The 26,008-nt window shown below is 35.0% G+C and overlaps 1 protein-coding gene across 2 annotated transcripts in view; it reads left to right on the top strand.

Moving 5' to 3' along the window:
• LOC136810989 (dynein intermediate chain 2, ciliary-like) overlaps window positions 1-25,121 on the top strand; it is a 285,291-nt gene extending 260,170 nt beyond the window's left edge. Inside the window, exons 2-25 of one of the 2 annotated variants that reach the window (XM_067067595.1) lie at window positions 1,278-1,379; window positions 1,566-1,649; window positions 1,871-1,924; window positions 2,174-2,302; window positions 2,850-2,911; window positions 3,220-3,287; window positions 3,992-4,050; window positions 4,832-4,945; window positions 5,720-5,821; window positions 6,237-6,320; window positions 6,933-7,017; window positions 7,768-7,885; window positions 8,377-8,420; window positions 14,225-14,291; window positions 14,777-14,862; window positions 15,413-15,507; window positions 16,420-16,509; window positions 17,354-17,563; window positions 17,727-17,833; window positions 18,414-18,513; window positions 20,024-20,078; window positions 20,414-20,492; window positions 23,759-23,816; window positions 24,938-25,121. In XM_067067595.1, the coding sequence (XP_066923696.1) occupies window positions 1,335-1,379; window positions 1,566-1,649; window positions 1,871-1,924; window positions 2,174-2,302; window positions 2,850-2,911; window positions 3,220-3,287; window positions 3,992-4,050; window positions 4,832-4,945; window positions 5,720-5,821; window positions 6,237-6,320; window positions 6,933-7,017; window positions 7,768-7,885; window positions 8,377-8,420; window positions 14,225-14,291; window positions 14,777-14,862; window positions 15,413-15,507; window positions 16,420-16,509; window positions 17,354-17,563; window positions 17,727-17,833; window positions 18,414-18,513; window positions 20,024-20,078; window positions 20,414-20,492; window positions 23,759-23,816; window positions 24,938-25,015 (2,073 nt within the window). In that variant the 5' untranslated portion in view covers window positions 1,278-1,334 and the 3' untranslated portion in view covers window positions 25,016-25,121. The remainder of the gene's footprint in view (window positions 1-1,277; window positions 1,380-1,565; window positions 1,650-1,870; window positions 1,925-2,173; window positions 2,303-2,849; window positions 2,912-3,219; window positions 3,288-3,991; window positions 4,051-4,831; window positions 4,946-5,719; window positions 5,822-6,236; window positions 6,321-6,932; window positions 7,018-7,767; window positions 7,886-8,376; window positions 8,421-14,224; window positions 14,292-14,776; window positions 14,863-15,412; window positions 15,508-16,419; window positions 16,510-17,353; window positions 17,564-17,726; window positions 17,834-18,413; window positions 18,514-20,023; window positions 20,079-20,413; window positions 20,493-23,758; window positions 23,817-24,937) is intronic. The other variant, XM_067067596.1, reaches the window with a different exon arrangement.
• The last annotated feature ends 887 nt before the right edge of the window (window positions 25,122-26,008 follow it).

The raw sequence follows: 26,008 nt of genomic DNA, 5'->3' as shown, positions 1-26,008 counted from the left end.
GTGTAAGTGAGCTATTTTAAAACAAAAGAACGAGTGCAAATAAATTTAACACGCGAAAGCTTATGAGTTTTTTTATCACCCTGATCAATTAATATGACCTTACCTGCAAGTAGAGCACTGATTTTCTCTTTTTAACAATCGGTCGCGGATTGGTACGCCGGTCAGGAACTGGGCACTAGTACTATACCGTGAAGTCGGGTAACTTGCATCAGTGAAGGCTAACATGCATAGCCCTCAAATGAATGACCTGTCTGGTCCTTAAAATACGTTAAATCAAAACAAAAATGGTATAGTGGAGCTGCAAGCGAAGCTGCTTAGTTCATTTGTTTTGAAATTTTGCTGCTTTGATTGGTCAGTCATTTGAGGGCTATGCATGTCAGCCTCCACTGATGCAAGTTACCCAACTTCACGGTATATGCATGTTACGTATAGTATGTTATATACAAAGATGACGTATTAAATAAATATTGATCTTACATTTTGCTTTAAACAGCCCCTAACAGGAAAATAACTATTTCACAATCACTATGTCATATCTCATTTCATCTCCTGCATCACCTTGGGTATGGTAACAAGAATTGATGAAAATAGCATCAATGGGATTATATTTTATAAATGTTTCAATATTTTTATCCCCTGCTTTGTATTTTTGATAAAATGACGTCACTATTTTCATATCTCTAAGACTCTCAAAGAGAGCTTTTGAGTATTTATTGGTTTCAAAACCTGCCAATCTATATCCACATGCAGCATCAGCATCATATTATGCATGAAAAATATTTTTTGGTAGATAGTCAACTACCATTTTTAGCATGATGTCAAAAAATTCAAAGTGTAGTATTTTTTTGTGAAAATTTAATCTATTGTAAGACATTTTGTGCAATTTCTAACCTCCTAGGTCAAAAATTCAGCATTCCCCAGGGGGGTCTTTGATTGGCACTAAAGCGAAAAATGAGTAAATTTTAATTTTGTATATGTTTAAAATCGAGGTATGCCAGTTGGCGACCGGTCTAGTTGGCGACCCAAAGTCTTTGAACCCAGAAAAGTCACACAAAAACAAACCTCTGGAGAATTTCTTTCGGTAGTTATCTGCCTTGACCTATTTCCTGTAACTGTGTAAAAAAAATTCTAGAAAAGAACAATAGAATCCGAAAGATCCAACTTTGCATGGAAGCACAAAAAAAATAAAACATGGCTACCTGTGGACAAAAAAGCTCCGTAAGAAAAAATGGACCATTACTATTTTTGAAGTTTTAAAATATCACATTTTTCACAAGTTTAAGGAAAGATATTGCTAGATTGAAAGAAATTTTTGAAATAACCTGAAGATAATAATGAAGAAACCAACAAAAATCTCAAAAGCTGGCTCAAAAGTAGGGGTAAGTAAAATGTATTATGGATAAATACTTCAATATAGGGGCTTCAAAGTAGGGCTTCAATGTCTGTTTCAACAGATGGATCTTTTATAGTTAGCATGGTTGGTTAGAGGACGTACTAGTTTTTATCCTTTTCCACAAGTTAGAACTTCTGAAATTCCCTTTATAATATATTTCTTCCATTCATAGGAAAAGAAGGCAGTAGGGACTGCATCAAATCCAAATCTAAAATCACCTTCTAAAGGAGATGTTAACAAAAATAAAAAGAAAAAGGTATATTGGTATTATTGGTAATGGTATATCTGTAGTAAAATTGAATACTAATAGAGTTTTATTTACTCTTATAAACTTACTTTTTAACATTTTTCTGTTTTAGGCTAAAATATGTGAAGTTTTCTTACATCTATCTAGATGAAAATATATTTAATTAAAGTTGATATATTTTTATTCTCTCAGGAAGTCTCTTTTATTTTCATAAATTCTTCCTTTGATAGGAAGATGATGAATCAGGACAACAAGGCTACGATGAACTGGATGAGTGGATGCAGGTTTGTTTTGACAAATGCAATGTTTGTTTATCTTCGTCGCCTAGCAATTATGTACGGGTCATAAGCCAGTGTAGGCAAAACAGGAATGAAAACTACTGCAATTGCGGTAATTACTGATACCTTTGAATATTTTTTGAGAGTTTTTCTTGAGAGTTGATTTCTAGAGAGCCAAAAAAAATAATCGAAAATTAGTTATTTTAAAACAATTATACTAATTCTTTCATTTTTATTTCTTTGATAAATTTTCAGCCTAAGCAATTGGTTAAACCAGAAGACCAGCTGGTATTAACAGAGCAAGAATTAAAAGAAGAATTCACTCGCATTTTAACTGCAAACAATCCACATGCTCCAAGCAACATCGTCAGATTCAATTTCAAAGTAAGTCCCTTCCTTGTATTTCAAGCTCTTTGATGATTGTTATGAAAAGAAGTTAAAGTCTACACCAAATATAGCCCCATACTTTTAGACCTCAATCTTGGTTTTAATAGGCACTGCCATAGCAGGCCACTAGTGACCCACCTGGAATTCGCTTATCATAGGATAAAACATTAAAAAAACTTTAAAAACACAGCTGAATGGCTTAGGTTTAAACAAAATCTGTTTCATTAAAATCTCAGTGCACGGGCTATGTACTGATTAATTCAATATTCAAAACAGAGCAGTAGGCATATCCTTAAGAGTAGGAGTTTTGCGTTCGAAACAAAGGAAGGTATGATGCAGACTAATAATAGAATAGCAGCTAGATCTGATTTCAATGTTGGTTGACTTATTCACCAGCATTATCACTCTGACAGATTATATTTGCTTCTAGGTCCTTTAGGCCCAGTTGTGCTACAATTTTTCAAAGGACAATTTTATTACAGATTATTTAATAGCATCCTTCTCGATTTTCTGGAGACTGATTAAATCATTTACTGTGTTTCAGGAACAAGCATACAAACAAATCCCAACAGTTGATCAACTGGCTGTACATTTTTCCATTGATGGGTGAGCCAATTCAGTTAACTCCTCAATTTAATTGATTGGTGCTTTGTTGTTTTCATTTTGATTATATACTCGTTCACTTAACTGCCATCTAGAGGTTTTTATGTTTGGTTAATTTTTTCGCCATTATAGAGGAAAATCTTCGAATCTGTCGAGGCATTCCCTTACACAAATCGAACTTTTGCTTCCATGGGTGTCACTTAACTCAACATGAAAACCTTCTATTAGCTATTGTCTTTTATACCCGTAATCCTAGTTTGCAGATCAGTAAATGGCAGGGGTAATGTGTTTCTTTTTCTCTCTAATTTCAGTAACATGTTACATAAAGATTCAGAAGAAGCCAGGCGACAGCTGATGGCACAATCTGGAGAAGATGAAGGTACCTTTAAATTAATGAACACGTTTGACTTCTTTCCTAACGAGGGGTTGCAGACTAGAATAAAACAGACAGGGGAATAAGAAGTTTTCTCTTGGAAGGAAGAAGTTAATTGAGTTGTAGGCAATTAAAGCTAGTATTTTCCAAAAGCAAGCACGAGAAAACGCTGGGGGACCGACAATTTTATAGATTTGGGGATCATCGAGCTATTCCAGAAAGAATTTGTACCCTTATATTGAAGAAGGAAAGGACCCTTTGTATTTTTTCTCATTTTTGGACAACCTTTGATTTTCGACCCAGTTAATTACTGATCACGTTGGATTTTCCACCTCATTATTACTGACCATGGATTTTTACACTCGAAAAACTAGACCCCCTGGACGTCTGTGACCTGACGTAGGGGGTATAGACTATTTCTGGAATAGCCCATTCAATCAAGGAGAAGGATCGTACCAGTCTTTCTAATTTCTAATAGCTTGTACAATTTCCCATCTCTTTTTACTCAAACCATTTCGAGTATCTTAACTCTTTGCTGTACAGTCTACTTTGGCGACAGACCAACATTATAATGGTGGTATAATAAAAAAAAAAACGCTGGATGATTTTCTATGTTTTCATATGTATTTTACTTTGTTAGCCAAGGTATATTCCCTGACCTGTCTTCTTTTTTACATTTTAAAGCATTTGATTATGTTTTCTTTACATAGAAGAACCAGAGGAAGAAGACGAAGATAACGAGAATGAAGATAAAAATAATGAAGACACTGTAAGAATTTGATAAGTGTCAAAGGCTTTTATAGATCCTTCCCAATTAGCTACTATATTCTTTGTTAAATAAAAAGTTACAGCGCTATACCATATTCAGCTTGATCCCTTTACTCGTAAAAGTAATGATGAATCTGTCTTCCTTAACTGGGTTACATTTAAAGGTTTTATTTTTACATAAGTGTTCCCGTTTCACATCAGACAAATGTTTCATATCAGGACAGTGTCTTGCTGAATAAGCAAAAAAATGTTTTTCTTTTCCTCTTTTTGACTAATCTTGCTCCACATCTGTGTGAATCCAATGTGAAAAAGGTTGTGAATTAAAATTGATGAGTAAGCAAACGATATCACTCTTATGTAAAAACAAAACCTTTAAGGTAGCATAAAGTGAGATTGTGTACATGTTTGTTTTTTCGCATATGAAGGCTCAGATTTGCAGAATTCCTACGCATAACTGACATAAACAGCCTGGAATATTTTTCAAGTTGTCATTTTCTATCTGTTTAAAAAGGTTTGGTAGAGTTTAATTAAAAAAAGATATTCCACGGCTAGCTAGCCAACTGCTCCCAAAATCTGAACAAATTTTCACAGAATTTCTGAAATTTCACTAAAAAATTGGCTCAGGGTGAATCATAAGCATGATTCATAAGCATATAATAAGCATAAGCTATGTCTGGATGCTTTAAGAACTTGAGCATACACGAGCCTGACCAAGGGGCATACACTTGCTTAGAAAAAAAACATGTATACGATTTTTAATGAAATCAATATTTTGATTTTAGACTGACCGTGAAGAAGCGACAGCCTCGCCCACTGGGAAAGCACCTCCACAAAAACTGACCAATCAATTCAATTTCTGTGAACGAGCATCACAGACCTACAACAATCCATACAGGGTAGATCTAAATATGAGCTTTTTTAAATATATTTTTTTACACAGAGGTATCAAAACAATCATGACGGTGGCAACAATGCACTTAATCTTTGTAAAAAAGGGTTTAGTATGCATGAAAAATGGCAGCGAAGAAGGTTGAATTGAAAAGCAAAAGAAAATCAAATCAAACCAAACAAACTCCTACCAAACGTTTAGAGACATTTTTCAGAGTCTCTGCGGTGGAGTGTAAACGGTTTTAGCATTCGACTAGCTTAATTATATAGACGTTACTTTATCGCTTCAATACAAGGGTATCTTACATTAGCACTCCTAAACTTTTGTTTTCGATAGGCTATTTCACAGTCGAGATGAATCATGAGCATGGTGTTCTAAATTTAGACTTTCAGGACTGATTGCGCCTCCATAACGGCTTTTGGTTGGCTAGACGCAAATGCATTCAAAGTTTAGACGAACAGAAAGTCTTTATCACAGCGTGGTGGTCCTGATTACCCATGGTTCATTTCGACTGTGAAATGACATGGCCTAAACGTCGTCGAGAGGACTTTTCCTTTTATTTTCGTTCCAAATCTCCTCAAAAGCTGACCGCGCCGCTAAGGGTTGTTGGGTGAATTTAATCAAAGTCATGCAACCTCGTCCCCGGTATTCCAGGCTTTATTTATGCGTTACTGATTGACACCAATTATCTAGCGCCATCAGTAAGCATCGAAAAGCTGACAATACGCAGGGAACGAGGTTGAAAGTCATGGTCAATAATACTTCTTTTTTTTCTACTCAGGAACGAGGCACAATGACTGAACCACCTCCTCGTGTTTCTTTCTCCGCTAATGCCAACCAATGGGAAATTTACGACGCTTACGTCGAAGATCTGCAAAGACAGGTTCGTTAATGTTTTTTTATAACTAGTCAAAACCCTCCTCTCGTAAACTGTACTAACAGGGAAGAAGAATTTACTTTTTGTTTCATGAGAAGAACATGCCAGGGTACGGACCGTGAAAAGTACGATGCGGGACTTTCCTGCATGGACAGTTGCCGGGCCGTACGGCGTTTTCAACCTTTGTTCAAATTAAGGGGCGAAAGATGCTGTGTCTACAAAATGGAGATTTTCAAGCTAGCTCAATCAAAATTTTGTGTCATCGAAACAACTTGGTCAATTTTTAGAAATCTGTGAACTGGTCTACAGATTGCTGCCAATATGATCTACAGATTTTGGTCTCTGCGATCTATCGGATGGTCATCAGATTTGTATCAGGTTTTGCTTACTTTTTTATTGATAAAATGTCCCTTGCTTTCAGGAACGCGAAAAGGAAAAAGAGAATAAAAAATCTTCGAAGAAAGATGACGAAAAGAAGAAGAAAAACGTGGCGGTTGAAGTTACTGTAAGTTTACCATTTGAAATTCGCTCACTTTTTGTTGCTTGTTTGTAGCACATATATCTACAAATCATATATATCTTATCTAAAACACTAGATAGAGCCACTCCGTCCCTATTTGAATCAAAATCAAAATCATCCGCCATCTTTGATAGTAGACCATAGTTTGGTGCCGGCAATTTGATCAAGTCTATCTTTATCCTCGTCGCTTCGCACCACTCAGGTTTTTTGCGTTTTTTTTGCTTGGTTGAACAAATTGCCGGTACTGTACCGAACTGTGACCTACTATGACCTACTTTCAGCAAAGGTTGTGCATTATTTTGCTTCACCTGCCGTTGCTTGGGAAATACAGAGTAGCGTTTTATATAAGATATCTATGGTTTGTAGTAGTTGGAATTACATTCGTCATACTCCAATCAACCTTTAACTGAAGTGTACAGCTTTGATAATTTTTGATGGTGCTGAGTCCTGCGAAGTAATTAATCGCACCATCAAGTCCATCAAAAGTTGACCTCGGGCTAATTAGTCATGCAATGCATGTTCGTGTCTTTATGATACGGTTCTTCTAAATCAATCATATGTTTTTCTTAAACTTCTTTCAAAACATCATGTCTATAGGGTGACGACATTAAACGTGTAGGCCGAGCTTCGAAAATTGTGGAACGAATGGTGAACCAGAACACCTATGATGCTATTGCTCATGGTACGTGCTGCCTATTTTTCATATACATACAAGGGAACTCATTTTAGCGGTCGAAAAAAAATGTAAAAAAATCGTGTTGATTGGGAATTTATTTTCGTGGTTTTTCCCTATTTTGAACAGATTTGTTTCATTTTTCTAATGATTTTTCAAATTGATGAATTTGTAATTTTCGCTGTTTTGCCAAAAAAACCGCGAAAAAAGCCAAAATTAGTTCTCGCGAAAATGAGTCCCCTTAAAATACTTAAAATACTTAATATATCTCCTCTTATGTTCCTGTTTTATATTTTACAATGTGTCCGGAAAAAAGTTATGTGGAATTTATAAATGCTAAAATTTCTCGTTCCCGGGAAGCTTTCTTATCGCCAATCTACAGCGGAAAAAGACCAAGGTAGATAGTGTACGCATTTAGATGATAATATTTTGCCGGTTTCTTTGATAAAGACAGCGGAAAGATTTTGGAAATGCGCCATGTTAGTTTTACTGAGAATAAGAAAGTTTATCCGATCTATTACATTCAGTTTAGCATGGTGCACGACTAGATCAGATATTAGCAAAGAATAATTAAAGGGAATGAACACTATAGTTTATACAAACTATTATTTCCCCGTAACAATTATTGTTTTATTATTTGGTATCCATATTACTGTATTACCCGGATTATATACGGCTCAAGTCTACACTCAGACCAGTCGGGTTTTTAGATGGGGAATAAAAAAATATAATATTGTGTCTCGCTTTCCCATTCTTTAGATTTCAAATATTGGGAAGATTTATCTGATGAATATCGAGACAATGAAGGCACGGTGCTACCATTATGGAAATTTTATTATGAACGATCAAAACGAATGACTGTCACTGCAATTAGTTGGTAAGTACACTTTCTCTAATCCAATCTTCAATTAGCCTGTACCACCCCGCCCATGGGCGTTTTTTATATTTTGAACTTGGCGTTATCTTTTCAATCAGTGAAAAAGAGTTTGGTACAGGTCAATCTTCAAGGGACTAATTTTTTTTTGATTTATAGAAAGATTCGAATTACAGAGAGTATTTTTAACGGCTTTTCATTTCCATCTGAGAGAACGTCAATATTATAGTTCGAATTACAGAGACATTCAAAAGATAAAGGTTCGAATTAGAGAGATGTAGTTGACTGTATAATCATTGAATTTATCCTAAAGAACTATTTTACGCTAATTTCTTTACAAATGAAAATTGGTTTAAACCAAAAAACTTAAGTTCCTTGTTTAAACCGAGAAGCCTGGCGACTGTCGATGTTGTTGTTCGGATAAATAAAATTGTCAGGTCCAGTCAGGAGTACATCGTTTTCTCCTATTTTGTTTTGTTTTTATTTATCTCCAGGTCCCCAAAATACCAAGATTTATTTGCAGTGGGCCACGGATCTTGTAAGTTTTTGATTCTATTGAATTAAGTTTCAATTTCGAGCCTTAAAAAGAGCGCATTTTTTAATTAATGGTTTGAAATATAGAAAAATATTTTTCTTGCAAGTATTGTCGCAAATGTGCGAAAAAGTGACAAAAGAAAAAAGAAAAAAAAAAAGAAAAAAAATGAATAATATGTATAGGAAAAAAATGACAGTGTCAGTAGAAAGAAATTTTTGTGTTTTTATCAAAAAATCAAAATAGTAATCTTTTTAATTACCTCGTATATGACGATCTTAAAATTGCGTTATTTCACAAAAGACATTCATGGAAATGTTTTCGGTTTACTCCCCTACTGCATTAAAATCATAAAGCTTGGGACTTCTTGTCGGAGGAGGAGGAGGAGTGGGGGAGACTCTGAATCTTTTGGAAACGCTTGTGGACTTTTGTTATCCTTGAAGGGGTTCTACACATGTCACCAATATTCATTTCTATGTATCCCTAATTTTGACTGGACCTCAAATAAATCTATTATAATTTGTGAACCCCTAGAAAGGATTTTAAAGTCTGTCTCAAAATTATGCGGACGTTTTCATTTCTTAAGAATTTCTCAGCACCCATTAATACTTTGTCAAAGAGTTATGCGCCGTTTGAAAGATTTTCTCGAGGAGAATTATGTAAAAGATTGAAGATTTTTGTAAAATCAAAAATTAAAGAATTAGAGGATGAAAAGAATGAAGAATTTTTCTACTGGTTTGATTTTATGTAAATCTATTCTAATGGTGTCAGCGTCATAAACCAGGGGTTCACGCTTTCAATGTTCCGTTCAGTTCAAAGTTATGCAGTTCACTGGTATACTAGAGTAACATATCACAATATGCTCTAACTTGTAAAATTTCGAGCGAGTGGGTCGGAGGAAGAGATGAGAGAAATAACATATTATACAATGACCTATTACTCATCCCAATCATAACTATTTGAAAATAATAACTTAAGGATGTTTCTGTTAAAGAATGTTGTGCATAAAAAGCTTCTATGTCGTGGTCCTTCAACTCAGCGGATGGGGCGTAGTACTGTAGTGGTCATCGATTCGCACTCGGTGACGATTCACTTGGCAAGTGAATGTACCTTGGCCCGGGTCAACCCATACCATGTGAGGGGAATAGGGTACCATCACTCTGATATAAGAGTATGGGGAGATATGCCGGACATTGAATGTGGTGTGGTGATGGTACTCATATGTTCAATACCTGCAAGAACGCAAGGTTCTCCCGTACTGTGCGGGTATCATCATCGATACAGCACGGCTCTGATGTGTCGCGAGCACAGAGTACAATGTCTAGTAAGCGCTGTGATTTCCCTATCTAGGGGTAGGAAACTATTCCGGGATAGGGCCCGGTCCGATGATATCGGAGGGTCAGCTTCTCTTCTCTCTCAGCAAATGAGTTGCTTGGATTGAATAGTCTGATCTGGGCGGTAAGTTACTTGGAGCTGAGTGGTGTGACGCTGGACCTCGTCGCTAGATCTCCCAGGTCGATTCCCTCACTCCCGGCTTCACCGACAGCCACCAGGATGAATATATTACTTTTCTTACTCGTGCCGTTTCGACGGAAAGAAAAATAGCCCAACGTCGCTTTAAGGTTTGTCACAATGTAATCTACGGTGGAGACTTTTTCTTTGGATAGAATTTGATAAAAATGAAAAAAATGAAAAAATGAAGATGGAGAAATGAAGAAGAAGAAGAAAAGCATCTTCTTTTAGGATTTTTACATCAAAGTCTCCTCAATCTTGTCATACATGTGAAAAATATTCAAAACATATTTATTCAGTCAAAAAAAATATTAAAGTCAATCAGTGATTGAATAAATTTTTGTGAAATCTTTTTTCACACTGACTATGTTATAAGTATAGATGATCTTTAAAATTTTCAAATTCCGGATTGAATTTACGTAATGAGAGATTCACAACCTGCTACATCATTCTCGTCCTATATTCATCTCATTTTATAAATTGCATAACTTAAAAGGTCCATCACTGAGGAAGTGGAACATTGATTTTTATCCCCTTAGTGCAAGATTAACTTATCATTGCTAAGATAATCCTCAAAGACGTAGTTATCTCCAAGATAAAAACAACCGGTAGCATAAACTTTCGCGAGCATAAACTTTCGCGAATTAGGTATATTTTAAGTAGAAAATGGGTTTAAAAGAGGTATCTTTCACTTTAGGCAATCAAAATCCTGGGAAAATAAGCACAGGATGGGTGTTGGGTACCTGGGGTACCTTTTCTTCCTCCACAAGAAAAATTAGTCCCTCGTGTCTTTTCGTAACATTGAGAATGGGAAATCTTTTTTTGAAAATTTCGAATCTTAGTCCCATTTGATTTTTTTTCTTTCAATTTTAGCAAATATCTTTAGAAAATAAATAACGCCCCTCGGAAACCTCACGGTGACCTCTGTTCTTTTGAGTCAGTCATTTGGTTATCATTATTGAAATTTTGAGTTTTTTGCATGTTGGTTCAGAAATATCTTAGAAGTAAAGACTTTAGCCTAATTAGGGGATGTCAATCGAAAATTTCGATTGTCGAACCAATCGAACTCAATCGAAACCAATCGAACTGATTGGTCGAATCAATCGAACTCAATCGAAGTGAATAATCGGACAATCGAACCCAATCGAATATTTACATTTTTTTCTTGGTTGATTGGTTTCGATTCACTTCGATCGATCAATTCAATTGAGTTCGATTGGTTTCGATTGAGTTCGATTGGTTTCGATTGAGTTCGATTGGTTTCGATTGAGTTCGATTGGTTTTGATTGAATCGGATTGCCTTCGATTAAGTTTCCTTTTTGTGCTTGAGGATTAAAGTCCGAACAATAACGCTGTGATCGTCTCCTTTCTACCCTTGTCGGCTCCCTTTACGTCAGCTCTTATTGGCGTTATTTTTTCGTCGCTGGCGTAATAAGGGCCAGCAATAAAGGGGCCGGCGTAAAAAGGGCCGACGAGGTAAATAGTCTTCTATTCCTTCTACGCTGCGACAATGAAAGCCTAGATGTAAGCCTAAGCCAATCAGAAACGATTTATCGAATCAATTGAACCCGATCAAACTCAATTGAAGTAATCGATCGGACAATCGAACCCAATCGAAATTTTACATTTTTTCCGACTTTGATTGATTTCGATTGTCCGAACGATCACTTCGATTGGGTTCGATCGATTCGATCAATCATTTCGATTGAGTTCGATTGAGTTCGATTGATTCGATTGACAATCAAATTCGATTGTGTTCGATTGACATCCCCTGGCTAATTTTATAAAACAAAACAAAACGAAAACTATAACCTATTTTTTTAAACTATTAAGTTATGTAAGTTTCGTAACGTAAGACCTCGTAATTATAGATAGCTTTGATTATTCCCTTTTTATGCATAATTCTTGCAATATCAATCACCACACCTTAAAAACAAAAAAAACAATATGGCCATTTACTGTGAAAAATTTTCCCCCAAGCTTCCTGTTTTTCACTTTCTCATTTTTTCCTATATGTTATCTGTCTCATTTCTAAAGTTACGAAAACAAAAACTCAAAACAGTCTGATACCAATGAAGTACGATACAACTGAAAATCACAATACAATTTATTTACGCACTGCTCACGGATTTCCCGAGAAAGTTTTACCAATTCAATGGTCCGCCATGTTGTTTTCCACTTTAAACTTAATATTCTAATTTCTGTTATTCTAAATTTTCTGTTAACCAGCGAGCACCACACTAAAAACCGGAATTTTTCATTTAGTGAGTTCCACTTTGACGATTTGAAAAATAGAAGCCTCTCAAGTGTCCTGACTTAAATTCGATTTTTTCGCTACTGCAGGAGCTTCGAAAGATAAAAGAAGTGTCAAAAAATCGAATGTTTGGAGCCCAAAAACCTGGGCTCAAAACATTCGAAAACGTGGTCGACGTCTAGTATAGGCTAGCTGTTGACAGGCAGAATGAAATTCACGAAGGCGGACTTGTCAGATCTTAAACTTGACACACTTAACAGTATACGTATTTTGAAACTATATAAGAACATCAGGGTTCAATGGCCAAAGAAATAAGAACAAGTTAAGAACATTTTAAGGCTTTGCGGACTCTAAAGAACCCGATTTCTTAGGAAAATGGACAAAAATACTCACAAAATGGTGAAGATAAGAACATCTTCAGAACATTTTTAGGTTTAAAACTACAAAAATTAAGAACATCCGAAGGCTTTAAAATTTTAGATGTTCTTTTAAAAAAAAGTGTACCCTTTATAATATGTTACCAGTGCTAAAAACCCACTAGAATAAAGGGAACCCTCTACAAAATTCCTAATTCGAAAAAAAAACTATTTTAACCTTAAAATATCTGTAACTATTTCATTCGGCGCCGTGGTTTGGTCAAATTTCTCTCGGGTACTTAAATTACGAAAGTTCCCCTAAAGCGGGATAAGAATAGGACAAAAGACAAAACTTTACCTAAAAAAATTATTGTTTTCGATACTGTACACAATTTTCTTTATAAATTCTTTTTATAAGAATTACAAGGCTCTTATAATCAAAATTTTAAAAATCATTTACTCTAAGGTTCCGAATAAACGTCCTGACTCGATTTAATAATATTAAGAAATTTCGAACCCCTCTTTTATTCGGACCCCCGCGCTACCGAAGAAAAGTTTTCGAGCTTTTCGAATTTGAAATAAACGGGTTTCAGAACTAATTCGAAACCCGTGTAGTATCTGTCTTTGTTTCCTTCCTATTTTGTGAACGTTTGAGACAATACTCGGAGTGATTAATTAAAAAAATCATTGCTTTTATAAAATCTGAATATAACTTAAGAATATCATGGTTAAAAATTGAAAATAATTTTAAAATCGTGAGACTCGCTTCAATTTATTCATTCTTACAATAAAATAGACTGTTTACGATACCTATAGTATGTCGAAGAGTTAAGAGAAACCTGAAAAATACAGTGGAACCTCTAATTAGCGGACACCATCGGGGAAGGGGTTAGTGCCGCTAATTAGAAGTGTCCGCCTTTTAGAAACTTTTGATCTCGGAGCTCCAATTTTGAAATTAGGCCATCCCAGGGTGTCGAAAATACAAAATTGGGGTCTAAAGTACTTATCTGCAGACACTAGGTCATAGAAGAGCTCGAGTGACTGGTAAGAGGTTAAATCGAGGTGGTGGGTACGGACTTGAAGTACCAGTGATTTATGATTTCTTTGGCCCACCTTAATTCGTCGAACGGGTGAAGGGAAAACTGGAAATTTGTAGAAATAATTTGAATAATAAGACTAATAAGTGTTTGAAATAAAAATATCTAAAAAAATTTTTTTCAATTTTGGACGCCTGTGATATTCAATGTCCGCTAATTGGAGAGCTAAAGTAGTGGTTTTGACCATTTCGTGTGAAAAAAATTTGTCCGCTAATCAGAGGGTCCGCTAATTGAGTGTCCGCCTTTTAGAAACTTTTTTATGAGGATTTGACTTGGAAACGGCCGGGGAAAATGAAATTGTCCGCTAATCAGAGGTGTCCGCCTTTTAGAGTGTCCGTTAATTAGAGGTTTTACTGTATTATTAACGCTCAAAATTCCATTTTCAGTAATTGTGAGCAAGTTGAACTTTAAATTCATTGAGTTCTTGATGTTTTTTGCTACCGGTATCCATGTTATGCACCATTGCAATGTCTTCCATGGTCCCAATAGGTGATTGGTTGAAAGTGACGTATTGACTGATTTTACGTCACTTATTGGGTCCGTGGAAGACATCGCAATGGTGCATATCATGAATACATAACTGTTTTTTAGATGATTTCCTGAAACAGAACAACGGCATGATATGTTTTTATTCTCTAAAGAATCCATCATTCCCCGAGTAAGTGTTTTTTTCGAGGAATAATTTTTTAAGGCAAAATGAAACTCGAACGACTTCGAACTATGATTGTTTTTCGGATTTCTTGATTGAGAAATTTTATGATTTTTATGTATACCAAAAAATCTTTCTTTAGTACTTTAAGGGAAGAAATTTTCACAGGAAGTAATTTTTGCGGAATTTAATTTCGGGGTTACAACTCAAAATTCGAAAGTTTCGCGGAATTTAGTTTCGCGATAGAGAGATTTTTTTTATCTACAGTACTATGGCCTTTTTTGCCCTAAAAAAGACCAATTTTAGAGGTGGTTTTTATTTAATCCCGAGAATATGCGTGTTTCACGGAATTTAATTTCGCAAATTTTGAGTTATGGTGTAATCTAGTTTACATAAGGCATTGTAAACTAGAGGGACGAGTTAAGGAGACATTCTAGTTAGAAAGCTCGAGTTAAAGCGATTCAATCGTATAACATTCAACTTTTCTATTTTAGACATGTGTATGTGACAAACCGTGGTGTGATGTGTCTGGATATCCACCCCACACATTCTCATCTTATAGTTGTTGGATTCTATGACGGTATAGTGTCCTTTTTTCTAATGACCATAGGGTTCTCCAGGGTTCAGGTACCCCCAAAAATTTAGGTACCCCAAAAGTTTTAGAATTCTAAAGTAGCCCCCCAACTTTGAGTTACTTCCTTTTACAAAGTCTTCTGAATGAAATGGTTCGATTCGAAATTGGAAAGTTGGTTTAGTCAAGGAAAATACTTCATACAAAAACAACAGCCCCCGCCCCCACTAATGAAAATGCAGGTACCCCTAAAAATATCAGGTACCCTCTAAATTTAAGAATACTTTCAGTTACCTGGCTTTTGTAACACTTTTTGTTAGGTACACCCAAATTTCTGCGGGGGGGCTGAACCCTATGATGACATTATGGGATAATACCATTTATATAAAATAGTCTAATAGTTATATTTGAAGGTGATTTCTTTAGGTGTTATAAAAAACCAAGAAACTTGAATGAAAAAAGTTCCTTGAATAAACATGCCAAATTTGATTCCCGTAAAAATTAATCAACTTAGACTCATGATTCCGTTTTGAATGATCTTTTCTCGTTTCCTTTACAGGCTCAGTGGCCGTTTTCAGTCTTGAAGACAAAACAAGTAAACCAGTTTATCAGTCCACTGCAAAGACGGGAAAACACACAGATCCTGTTTGGGAGGTAATGTAGTCCATAGACTAGAGTCTACTTCTGACTGAACTTTACTTTTTGATGATTTTGATGTCCAGTGAAGTAGACTAGAGGATTTCGCCATCTTGAATTTTTTCGCTTTTTGTTTTCGAAAATTATATGAAAACAACAAAACAATAAAATATATTCTAAAATCAAAGTTTACGAGGCGATAATAAAAACACAAAAATACCTCCTAACTTTGAAAACAATCGATCCCTTGGTCATAGTTTTCTGTTTGTTTTTCCCCAAAAAGGGACTGGATCTAGTGGCATGTATCTGCTACCACCTCAAGCAAAGCCAAAAAATAAAGTCTACCAATGAAAATAAACCGGGCCACTTATCAGCGCCATCCAGTCTATCAAAAAGCTTTAAGTGGCCTCCGGGCTAGGTAGTCCATAACTACAGTTCGAGCTTTCTCTTATTCAATCTTAAAAACTATAGAATATAAATAAGTCTTGTGAACCGTACGATCCTCTTTCGATAGACCTGAATCTAGAATAACTCTGGATTTTTCTATTTCATTGATAAGCATCAAGCAGAGAGGCATCAAGTAACATTCTTGAGTCTTTCGTGTGACCCGGCTATAGGGTCAGATTCTTTCGCACCGTAGCCGTATGTTGTATCTTACACCTAAAACTATCTAGAGAATGATTTGAATTCGGCTATTCTTAAAATAGTGTCTGTTCACTTCATACTGACAGACAAAGGGATCCACAGATGAATATATCAAATCAACACTAAAAAAAGCAGAATAAGCTCATAATTTCAGTTTCCTGCATGATCATATTCATTATTTTACTGCAGATTTTTAATCATACAAATTTAGCTATTTCCCTTGATCGGACGAAGCTTTTGATCTCTTTGAAATCGATTTTGGAATTCATTTTCTTTCTTCTTCAGGTGAAATGGCAGAAAGACAATTTAGATGGGAATTTGAATTTTTATTCAGTCGCATCCGACGGTCGTGTTGTCGCATGGACCATCATTAAGGTAAATTCTAAATTAAAGGTTTTGTTTTTAAATAAGAGTGATATCGTTTGCTTACTCATCAATTTTAATTTACAAGCTTTTCATAATGAATAGACACAGATGTGGAGCAAGATAAGTCAGAAAGAGGAAAAGAAAAAATTTTTTTTTGCTAATATCAGCACGATATAACAATAGACAGACACTGTCCTGATATCAAACATGTGTCTGATATGAAACGGGAACACTTTTGTAAAAATAAAACCTTTAAGAAGATGCTTTTGAATGAGAGCTTCAACTTTCAAATCAATCAAAAAGCCTGAGATCTTTTATTTTCTATAATCATATTATTGAACTTAATGGGCTGGACGTCCCAACTGACACACAACGTTGTTTCAACGTTCATCTTAACGTTATGTGGACGTTGTGAATATTAGAAAAACGTTGAAACGACGTTGTATGCCAACTGGGATTCATCAACGATAAGCAAAATTTACATTACTTGTGAATAGCTTTTATATTGTTGGGTCTTTTTAGTGGGAATGTGTGAATTTTGGAATCACCGACGCTAAAATCGAATTATCTTATCAAAATTATTTTTTGATCTTTAACTAGGTCCTTAATTAAAATTACGACAGCCGAAATACAATATCTGAAAGCATTTTGTTTTTGCCATTTGCATTTTTTGCATTCTGTGGTTACGAAAAAGTCAAGTCAGACTAAACTGGCATGATTTTCCTTTATATAGTGGCAAATTTATTTAGAAAAGTTGTTTAGAATTTGTCACTACTGGAAAAAACGGGGTGTTTCCGTAAAAAAAGTTTGCATATTGAATAGCATGAAATAAGAAGGATTCGTTTATTTTCAGAGTGATTTACACTTCACTGACGTCATTCAACTGAAGATGGACGAGACCCCTGCTAACGGCCCCGAAGGGACACAAATGAACGCCCTTGGATGTGGCACCGCCATTGATTTCCATCGAACAATTGATTATTTATTCTTAGTGGGGACTGAGGAAGGAAAGATTCATAAATGTTCGAAAGCATATTCCAGCAAGTATCTCTCCTCCTTCGATGTGAGTATTATTTTCTTTTTTATTTAGGCCACGCCGAATCGGATAGGAAAGAAGCCACTCTAGGCTATCCTTTTTCCAGTAGATGATTTTTTAATCACTATGTTGGTTTATTTCATTAAAGTACTAAATAACATTCTTTATCCTCTCCTTATTAATCAACCAGGCTCACCATATGGCTGTGTATGCAGTACGTTGGAATCATTTTCATCCGAAGATCTTTATCTCCTGTAGTGCTGATTGGTCTGTCAAAATTTGGGACCACACATGTCCGTAAGTTGTCCATACCATGGGCCCCCTCATCGGCCTCCCCTCACATTTTCGCAGACCATACTTATGTACATTAAAACGACTTTATACAGACCAAATCAAATCTTAAAAAACTGTTTTTCTCCCTAATTAAAAAACGTTTTGAGGGTGTAAAAAGTAAAAAAAATTCGTCGACCTACCATTTTTCCAAAATATTGGTCCCTCCATTCCAAATGGCTTTCCGGGGCCCATGTATACATGATATCTACCAAAGTCAATGCTGGTGCTTGTTTTCCTTTCACTATTCAATTTGTCACTGGAAAAATAATCTGAAAATGCTCTGTAACTTTTTGAATGAATTGACGTGGAGAAACTTTCAACTTTTCCTCCACGTGAATTGTTGATGAGAGCATTTCACTGTAAACTCGCCAAAAATCTCATGCTCAATTTTTTGAAATTTTTCAAGCTTCTTTCAATATTTTTTCCTTTAAGCTTTATGAGGCGTACTTACTGTCGAAATATATTTTATGAAAGTCTCTTATTTTTAATTCGACAAGTGTATCAAAAGATTTCTCATTATTGTTTTTCTTTCTTATTCATCTAGGGATGCTATTTTCACGTTTGATTTGGGAAGTGCCGTGGGCGATGTGGCATGGGCTCCTTATGCTTCTACTGTTTTCGCAGCCGTTACGGCGGATGGAAAGGTAAATTTTACCTTCAATACAGTTTTTGTCTTTTTTTACATATATTCTTGCTACATGTTGAAAAATTAAAGTCTGAAGACAAGTTACGTTTTTACTCGAAATGTTTATGTGCTTGTTACATGACATTTATTTCTAATTGGTTCAAATGTATTGACATTTGTTGACACTAATAAAGATATCAGCTGTAAGTTATAAAGCAAGTTACATGGGAATAAAATCACGTGAACTTTTTCGAGTAATCACATGTTTTGACTGCATTGATATAATTTTTGCAACCCGTGTATTTAGTCATTCTTTATGGTACCTAGTTACTCTCGGGTGCCTAATAAACGTACAGACCAAAATAAACGTACAGGGGAGAGAATAAAATTGGAATTAATAAACGTACAGGCTGAAATAAACGTACAGGCGAGAAATCAGAGCTAAAATAAATAAACGTACAGGCTAAAATAAACGTACAGGGAAAAATCTACTATTTTTCAAAAGTAGAACATCCAGGTCGAAACGACTGACTTAAGTATAGGTATATCTCTTGTTATAGATCAATGACAAGTACTAAATAAGCAAAACGTTCGAATTTACTCGTGTAACACTCGAAATTTCCCACAATACGTTCGAATGTAATTAACGGCTTTTCTACATATCTTACTTGAACAAAATATAACAAGTTTTTGCAGTATGAATTGGGCGATATTGGGTGAAAATAAATAAACGTACAGGAGGGAATAAACGTACAGGCGGGAAAATTCTTCAGAATAAATAAACGTACAGTTCCTTATAAGGTGCGTACAGGCGGGAAATTTGACACGAAAAAAATAAACGTACATGTACGTTTATTAGGCACCCGAGAGTATAACCCAGCTGCACAAAACGTTGTTTCAACGTTCATCTAACGTTATATGGACGTTGTGAATATTAGAAAAACGTTGAAACGACGTTGTGTGCCAGCTGAGAATGAATTAGATTGTACACTTTTTTCATAAGAACCCGCAAATTTCGACTCTCCACCATTTTTTGAATAATTTTGCACATTTTCCTAAAATTCAGGTGTTTTAGAGTCCGTAAAACCATAAAATGTTCTTAACTTTTTCTTAACATTTTGACCACGTAGCCTTATGTTCTTATATAGTTTGTTCTTATACAGTGTGCCCTGAAAAAAAGCGGACAAATTTTTTGATAAAGTAATATCCTCATAATTTATGCCAAATTTTATGACTTGTATACTTGATATTAATCTCCAAAACCTATTTAATTATCTGGGGAATTGAATTTTAAGCTAATTTAAATTATTATTATTATTATAAGCCCAGTTTAGATAATTAGTTTAAGGGTTTTACTTTATATAAAAAGGTGTCCGCTTTTTCCGGGACACACTGTATAAAATACGTGGCTACTTTAAGTCGTTGGAAGATGAAAATAAAATTTGAATTTCAAATTTTCGTGAAAAAAAAATTACTGGTTCACGGGCATTAAACCTGATATTTTAAAAAGAGTGTATTTTTCCTTGTAGGTCGTTGTTTACGATTTGAGTATCAATAAATATGAACCGGTATGCGATCAATTCAGTAAGTCATTTTCAAACCCTTACTTCTATTCTATTGGACTGACTTTCAGAATCATACCAATTTGAGACAATTACGCGAGTCTGAAACTGTTCACTATCTATCTCTATAACGGCCACAGGAAAAAAACTTGATTTGTCACTTGCCAGATAAAAGTCAGATGTATATGGCTCTTCCAGAAAGTTTTTGTACATGGGGAGTAGAGGATATATTGGATATTTTGTCCGAGGGGTCATAATTCACCGTCCGGGGAGTAAATTTCATAAAGACGCCCCAAATTTGTTCTGGAAAAGCCATAATTGCTATATCCCTGATATCCCTTTTCTTTTTTTTTTTAGTTGTTCAGAAAGGCAAAACGAAGTTGACTCACGTTTCATTCAATCCGCTTCACCCGATTGTGATTATCGGAGATGATAGGTAAACCGGTTTTATTATTTTATTGCAAGAAGCTCCCGAGAAATGCAAAAGATTGCGCGATTTTGCCAATGTAGCTCTCGGTGGGTTTTTCTGTTATTCGTGCGCTCTAAAGCTTTTTTTTTTTCGAGACCTTTTGATATTTAGTACATTTGTGTTAGCCTGTGTCATAATAACCTACTGTATGGTAAATTTCATTGTTCTCACTTCTTTCTTATCATTTACTTTAGGCGTACAAACTTTCACGAGCAGAAACTTTCGCGATTTTCGCGATTTTTGGTCCTATTCGCGAAAGTAAATGTCTTTAAAAATTCTAGGAAGGGCCATTCGCGAAAGTTTATGCTCGCGAAAAATTCTTGACAAAATAAAAAATCTGTAAAACTTCATAACTTTGAATAAAATGTAACTTTTATGGCACTTTTTAGCCTGCTATAAGACTTTGTCCCTCTCTAAGCCATTTTTTCATGTGAAAATTCTCAATTTTACGTCTTGATTCGCGAAAGTTTATGCTCACGAAAAATATTTTTCCGTTAAATTCGCGAAAGTAAATGTCGTGAATTTCGTGATTTTTCGTCCTCGTGAAAGTTTCTGCTCGCGAAAGTTTGTTCGCCTAAAGTAGCTTCCAATTTGAATTTATTTTTGCAGTAACAATTCTCTAGGAAATGATTAGATGCTAAAAGCAAAATTGGGAAAATAATTTTATTATTCTTTCGCGCTTGATTTTCTCAATTTTGCGAATTTCCCCCGACACACTAAATTGATTTTAACTTTTTATTTCGCGATTCTTCCTGGTTTACATAGGGGTTTCGTTTTTGTCGCTCCATTTTTCATGGAAAAGTAATCTAGATATCCATGAGTAACTCTCTCTCTCTCTCTCTCTCTCTATCTCTCTCTCTGAAATCTCTCTGTATATTTTTATCGTTCAACGTTCTCTTAACTAATCTCAGAAAACTGCTAACCGGGATTTCGTAAACCGTACCCACGTTATCTGAGATTGTACTCGCACTAAACTTAAAGATAAAGCTAATCTGGAAGCCTATTTATTAGTAGCACTAAAAGCAACAAGCAACTAGCGAAGGAAAATTAGACTCAGACTTAAAGTCTGTCCAGATATAATTGGCAGTGATCGAAAAACTGTTTTATCAATCATATCACTACCCCCGTTTTTAGTAATAAGTTAGAGATTTGATATTTCACAGAAAAGTGCTACCAAGGGGTATTTCGGGTCACAATACTTCCGAAGGACTTTCTGTTTGCCTTGAAATTTAACAAACTTCCTAACCTAAGGTTGAACCACCACTGGTGTAAAAATGAACGTTATAGCATAAGTAGAAAAAAAGCTCAATTTTTGCAATCGCAAATTTAACCGCTAAAAATCGCGAATTTTTCAACCAAAAATACATTCAAATATAGCGCTTTTCATTCTCTAAAACAAGTAAAAAAAAAATTCTATAATTATATTTGACTATCAAAAGTTAGAGACATTCTTGTTTCCACTGCCAATTATATCTGGACAGACTTTAGTTAGTTAATAACCTCTTTAACGAATTGAACTTATAAAATACTTAATTATTTATAGAAGTGTATTTCTCAGGTCTATTGACCTCTATTATGATATAATTTTACATCTTTACAATTTACAGATCTTATCATTCCATTCGTTTTTCAATTCTATTATAGAGTTTTACAGTTAGGCATACATACTGGGCCTCTAACCCGCTCTTCTTATTATAATCATTGTGTTTCCGTCGTAAATTTCTTTAAATAGAGTTTAGTCCTAGGACTACCTCTCACTTTCCATATATGACTCTTGTCTTTTTCTTTCGATGTTTTTTCTTTTGCTTTATGATGCCATTGTTTTAAGAATACTGGAATAGAGCTTTTCCAAAAATACCTTATTGGTATTATATTTCGCGTGCTACAAAATTTCGCGGGTACTTAATTTCGCGATTTTTTAGGCTAAATTTCGCAAATTTATACCGTTTAAATTAAAAAAAAATACAAAATCGCGAAATTAGATACACGCGAAAAATTTTCAAAATAGGTCGACAATCGAAAATATTTATTTGTTACACTTAGTTACTATTTTTGTCACTAGTTTTATTACTATTTATGGTATGCTTATACCCAATACGTTGGGTTTCAAGCGAAATCAGTCAATTTCTTTCTTTATTCCCACTTTTTGAAAATGCCCAATTCAGTGAATCGCGAAATTTAATACACGCGAAAATTTCCAGAAACTGGCAATCGCGAAATTTAGTACACGCGAAAAACGTTTTCTGGAAAAAATTTCGCGTTTCGCGAAATTTTGTAACACGCGAACTATAATACCAATAAGGAAGTCTGTACTATTCCCTATGTTGAGGAGATGTGACGTCAAGGATGGTCTGGAAGATAAATCCAGGGGGAGGTATAGTTTTTCGAGTGAAGAAATAGTAAGTAAAATTAGGTGGAAAATCCAGGGTGGTACATAAAATGGGGTTGAATATCAATTTACCCATTTAACTCCTGGGAATGTCAACACATTTAAAGTCCATTCGCTATAATTATGAACTCTTATCCTTAATACCATGCGGAACAAGTCCAGTCTAGTTCGAATAATTGAGATCCCTTGAGAGCGGTTTCCATATGATAGGAAAAAGAGTGCACACTTAAAGCAAATGATGTCTTTCCACTTTGTTATTATTGTTTCGCAGTCTGATTTGTCGAACTTGAGAACTATTTACTCGAAAATAAATTCATTCCTGGCAGAATTACCCCATTCAGTTTTTGTCAATTTTTTTCAATCAAATTACTGAAATCTTCGATTGCTCCTAATTTAATCCCAAGTTTCAACGGGTTTCAAGCTTTCCCTCCGTTGACAAAAATCTTTCGAGTTAGTATTTTTAACGATTGTTTTAATCCTTGTTAAAAAAAGACTACTTGATGAGTCATTTCAGACATAACCGTTTTAGATCCATCTGTTTGCAGTACGGTTAGAAAAAAACTGCATTTTATATTTTCGATGTACATTTTTTTTATAAGAACCGATAATTTTTGGCTGTACGGATTTTCGTGATTTTAAGGCATACAGTAAATGTTTTTCGATATTCTTACTTTGTTCACTTTCATTGACTTGAGAGCTTAAATACAGCATGAGCTTAGCAATTTCTAAAATCTGAGACTAGGACTGTTCTTAATTTGTCGTACTGTTTTTCCCAAACTGTCCTTCATGTTCTTAAATAGATTTGTTTTTACCAAAACTTTAACATTTTTTTTCCACTTGACAGAGGATATGTGACGTCAGTCAAGCTTTCACCAAATCTACGGAAGGCACTTCATCCAAAGGTACTATTTTTGTAATCAGATGGTTTAAGATATTTAAGAGATGTTAATTCCTTCTATGGTCCTGTGAGAAACCTCAAAATATTTTCCTCTTTTTTCAAAATGTTAAGTTATTCAAGTTAAAGGTTTTTGACTTCAAACAAGAAAACAATCTATTGGCGTAAGAAATGTGTGGGACCCCATTTTCAGAAAATTCAATCTGTAAATATCTCGACTTTGTAAGATAGTTATAAAAAGATTTAGAGGTTTTACTCAAAATCAAAGAACGTTTCTACAGGCCAAAAATCTCAAACCATCCGATTATCCCTTTAAGTTTATCTTACTAGTTGCGAATTTAACAGAATAAAGTTACGGCAAATGTTTGCATCCATCAGAGTGTAACGTCAGCATTATATGTACATTGTTATTCCATATCATTCGACCCTTTCAAACTCGAGCCCATTCCTATTGTATACAGCTTCTGCTTTTTGTTCTGCAATCATCGCTATAACATTTGGCACAAAAGGGAAATTTCCTCAACATTTTAAATCTGAAAGTGATTTTGAAGTGCTTTAAAGTACAGTACGGTTGGAAAGTATGTAGAGTTTAAACTCTGACTTTTAACAAGAGACTTGAGATTTAAGGATTTCAGGATAAAAAAGCTCAAAAATATTCTAATAGGGCTTATAATATAGCCTTGAAGCCACTTAACCCCTCCCGAATCGAAAAATCCAATGAAACAAAGTGGAAATAATAAAATCGCCCGAGCTTTAAATTCTGAATAACCCAAATTATCAATCCATTTCGGCGGTAATTGTAGCGCAATGGTTCATAGGTGTATTACCCTCGAATATTAAGCCTTTCGAACGCAGTCGGAGGGAACCCGAAGGCTCTTCTTTTTAAAGCTATTGACCCGATAGATAGTGCGGGGGCGATTATCCCTAGATTGATCGACTTAAATCCTTTCTCTTTTATTGCTGAGTATCACTGATCCGACCGGGGATTTAACCCATAATCTTGCACACTTTAGCCAAGTGCTTTTAATTTAATACCGGAATACTGGTCAGTACCGGATTCTCGGAAACTCCTCCCAACTTGCGCATTCTGTTCCTTTTGATTGATTAATGTATCGTTTCTGATTCTAGGAAAAAGGAAAAGGACCTGAAAATGAGGTTGCGAAATTTGACAAACTGTTAAGTTTAGTACGCGAACCATCGGAATAGATAGATCAATAAAAATTTCTCAATGTAAATAGAATCGAAACTTTTGACAATATGTATGTGTAAATATTTCTTAAAATCAACATTTTTAATACATTCTTTAATAATACAGCTTTTGATTATTTTCTGGTTTTAATGCAAGAAGACAAAATATATTGCGAGAGCATAATTATTATTTTTCTCTATTATTTATTGTAAATCTTTACATATCAGTCGAACTTTATTTTTTTTTTTGAAATATAACAGAAAATTATTGTAAACAACAACAACGACAACATCTTTGAGACTAAATCCCTTCTTAACACTCTTTAAGCATACTGCGTGGATCAGAGAGGAAATGAAGCATGAGAGTGAGAGTGCTCATTTTTTATCATTTTTTTCTCTTTAAAATAATATGTTGTACAGGAAAATTAAATTACAATATTTTCTTAAAAACTAAAATAAACGAAATTACAAAGTTTGAATTAAACAAACAAAAAACACTATTAAAATACTCATTTATTACATAAGACATTTTATCAGAATCGTCCCGTACTTGCGCCATAATAATGATTTGACCATCTTGGAGTGTGATTGTAGCGTTGACCGATCGGTCGCGCGCTTGTGACTGATCGTCTGAGCATGTCCGTGCGGCTTGTCAATTTAGGTGTGATAAAATGAGGTGCGCTTGCCACAGAGTCATTACTACTGATTCGGCTACGGCTGCTAATGCTGGAGCCGCGCGGTGAGTAGTAAGAAACGTATCCATCTCTCAGGTGATCTCTATCGTAATAAGACGGATGACGGGGGTCGTAGTTTTCGAACATAAACCAGTGGTCTGGGTTATATCGACTGTCCAGCCAGTCTTGTTTATCTCGTAGCTGCATCGTATCGCGCCATTCTGAAGCCAGCATACTGTACCTTAAGGTTGGTTTAGTTGTTACGCCTTCTGAGTTGTTTTTCTTAAACGCCAGTGGTCCTAAATGGTCATCATTTGGACGTTCAAAAAGCCTTGGT

Source organism: Clytia hemisphaerica, unplaced genomic scaffold (genome assembly GCF_902728285.1).
Source record: "Clytia hemisphaerica strain Z4C2 unplaced genomic scaffold, Clytia hemisphaerica genome assembly, whole genome shotgun sequence".
Taxonomy (NCBI): domain Eukaryota; kingdom Metazoa; phylum Cnidaria; class Hydrozoa; order Leptothecata; family Clytiidae; genus Clytia; species Clytia hemisphaerica.
Note: the sequence above shows the minus strand (reverse complement) of the source record. Positions and strands in the feature narration are given on the sequence as shown.